Source organism: Oratosquilla oratoria, chromosome 35, assembly GCF_046742065.1.
Source record: "Oratosquilla oratoria isolate Oo_2021 chromosome 35, ASM4674206v1, whole genome shotgun sequence".
Taxonomy (NCBI): Eukaryota; Metazoa; Arthropoda; class Malacostraca; order Stomatopoda; family Squillidae; genus Oratosquilla; species Oratosquilla oratoria.
The window spans coordinates 27,543,701-27,545,559 of NC_134811.1; the positions used below are offsets into that span (position 1 = coordinate 27,543,701).

At 40.2% G+C, this 1,859-nt stretch overlaps 1 protein-coding gene across 1 annotated transcript in view; it reads right to left on the reverse strand.

The window, feature by feature from the left end:
• Nucleotides 1-1,242, reverse strand: part of LOC143018710 (cholecystokinin receptor-like) — a 12,374-nt gene extending 11,132 nt beyond the window's left edge. The window contains exon 1 of the mRNA XM_076174296.1: nt 885-1,242. Coding sequence (XP_076030411.1) covers nt 885-1,242 — 358 coding nt within the window. The remainder of the gene's footprint in view (nt 1-884) is intronic.
• Between the last annotated feature and the right edge of the window lie 617 nt (nt 1,243-1,859).

Below are 1,859 nucleotides of genomic sequence, written 5' to 3' on the forward strand. Positions count from 1 at the left end.
AGTACAGTAATTTGGGATATTCTTCAAAAGGAATGGCGTCAGATATCTGTTAATGGGTATCGTACGTTAGTTCATTCCTGTGACAAGAGATGTCAAGCTGTTATTGATAACAAAGGTCTTTACACTAAATACTAATAATGTTACTTTCAAGTGCGTTAAGAAATGTTCATTTTGTCATTATCTCATTGTATGTATGGTACCTATTTTCTTAGTGTCTAGATAATTTTGGACACATGATTTCTAAGGTTGAATTGCAAATACACTAATAATTTTTGACGTACGAGTATGTTTTATTATTACTTTAAATTTTGCCTAGAGGTAATCGATCCTTGTAGTTTGCTATGTTTCAGTTTTTGAAATCTGGTTTTAACTCTCAAGGACGATGTTAGTAACCTTGATATAGAATCATAAGTGTCTGGACAATTTTGAACTCCACTGTATATACAAAATTATATACAGGGCAGGGCAGTGGACAGGGTGCAGGGATGACCCGTCATCTAGGAGGTGCTAAGATGGGAGGGAGGGAGGAGGGGTGTGGAGTGTTTTCGGGGATGGAATGGGTGGGAATGATTTTATGCCTTTTCCATTTTGGCTACCTCCCTAGTAAGGGGGGAAAAGCCTTGGTATATGTATGTATGTAATTATATATATCACACCAAAGGCTTTTTCGTCTTAAAGGGAGGTACCCAGCCAAAACATGCACGCATTCCCATCCGACTTGCTGTCATCCGTCACCCAATTATTTCCCCTTTGTCTTGACTCATGTACATATACATATGATTATACATATCAATACACACACACACACACACACACACACACACACACACACACACACACACACACACACACACACACACACAAAAGGAAAAAAAAAGACAAACCTTGTAGGTAGGGGATGATCTTGCACATGGCAGCCCCGAAAATGAAGTTCCTGAGGAGGAACCCAGAAAGAGTGAAGGGCATGCAGACCACCCCGAGCAAGAGGTCGGACACGGCCAGGTTGAGGAGGAAGACGTTGGTCGGGGTTCTCATCCGGGAGTTCTGGACGAGGGTCAAGATGACGAGAACGTTGCCGCACACTGACAGGAGGAAGATGATGGCGTAGAGGGGAATGAAAACCATGGCCGAGTCGGCCAGCTGAGAGGAGGAGATGGGCGTGGTGGTGGTCTCTGTGGAAGAGGGGTACGCGAAGGAGAAGAGGGAGGTCAGGTTGAGGCCCTTGGCGCCGAGTCGCCTCATCTGGAACAGGAGGAGAATTGTTGCTCTTCAGTCTGGTATCCGGGAGAAAATGGGATAAGGACATAAGAATGAAGGAGACCGGAAGAGACCATAAGGCCTACATTAGGAAGTTCCTTGTGCATTACCACCTATCATCTCCATACATAAAGTTATCTAACGTTTTTAAACAACCAATAGTTTCAACACTCACTGCATGAGAGTTATCAAATTGGTAGACAAATCAATTTATGGATAAACATATGAATAAATAAATGAGTTAATATGTAAATAATTAAAAATCAACAAGTTTATTAATAGGTAGATAAATAATTACACCTGCTTTAGTTCTGTCAAACAACAATAAATTAAGGAGGTTAAACAGCATAAAGGAAAACAAACAGTTTACTGCAGAAACAGAGAGCAACGAGAAAATACATTTTTTAGACTCCGTTATCCACAAAACAGACAAAAGTATAAAACCTATAGTATACTGTAAACCCACCAATAAAGAGGACTACATAGATTTCTATTCAGGGTATATGGCAGAACTAAAACGGGTATCGTTATAGGTTTCTTTTTTAAAGCGTTTCGAATATGCAGCAAAAAAAAAAGAAAAAAATCCAGAAGATGAATTAAAA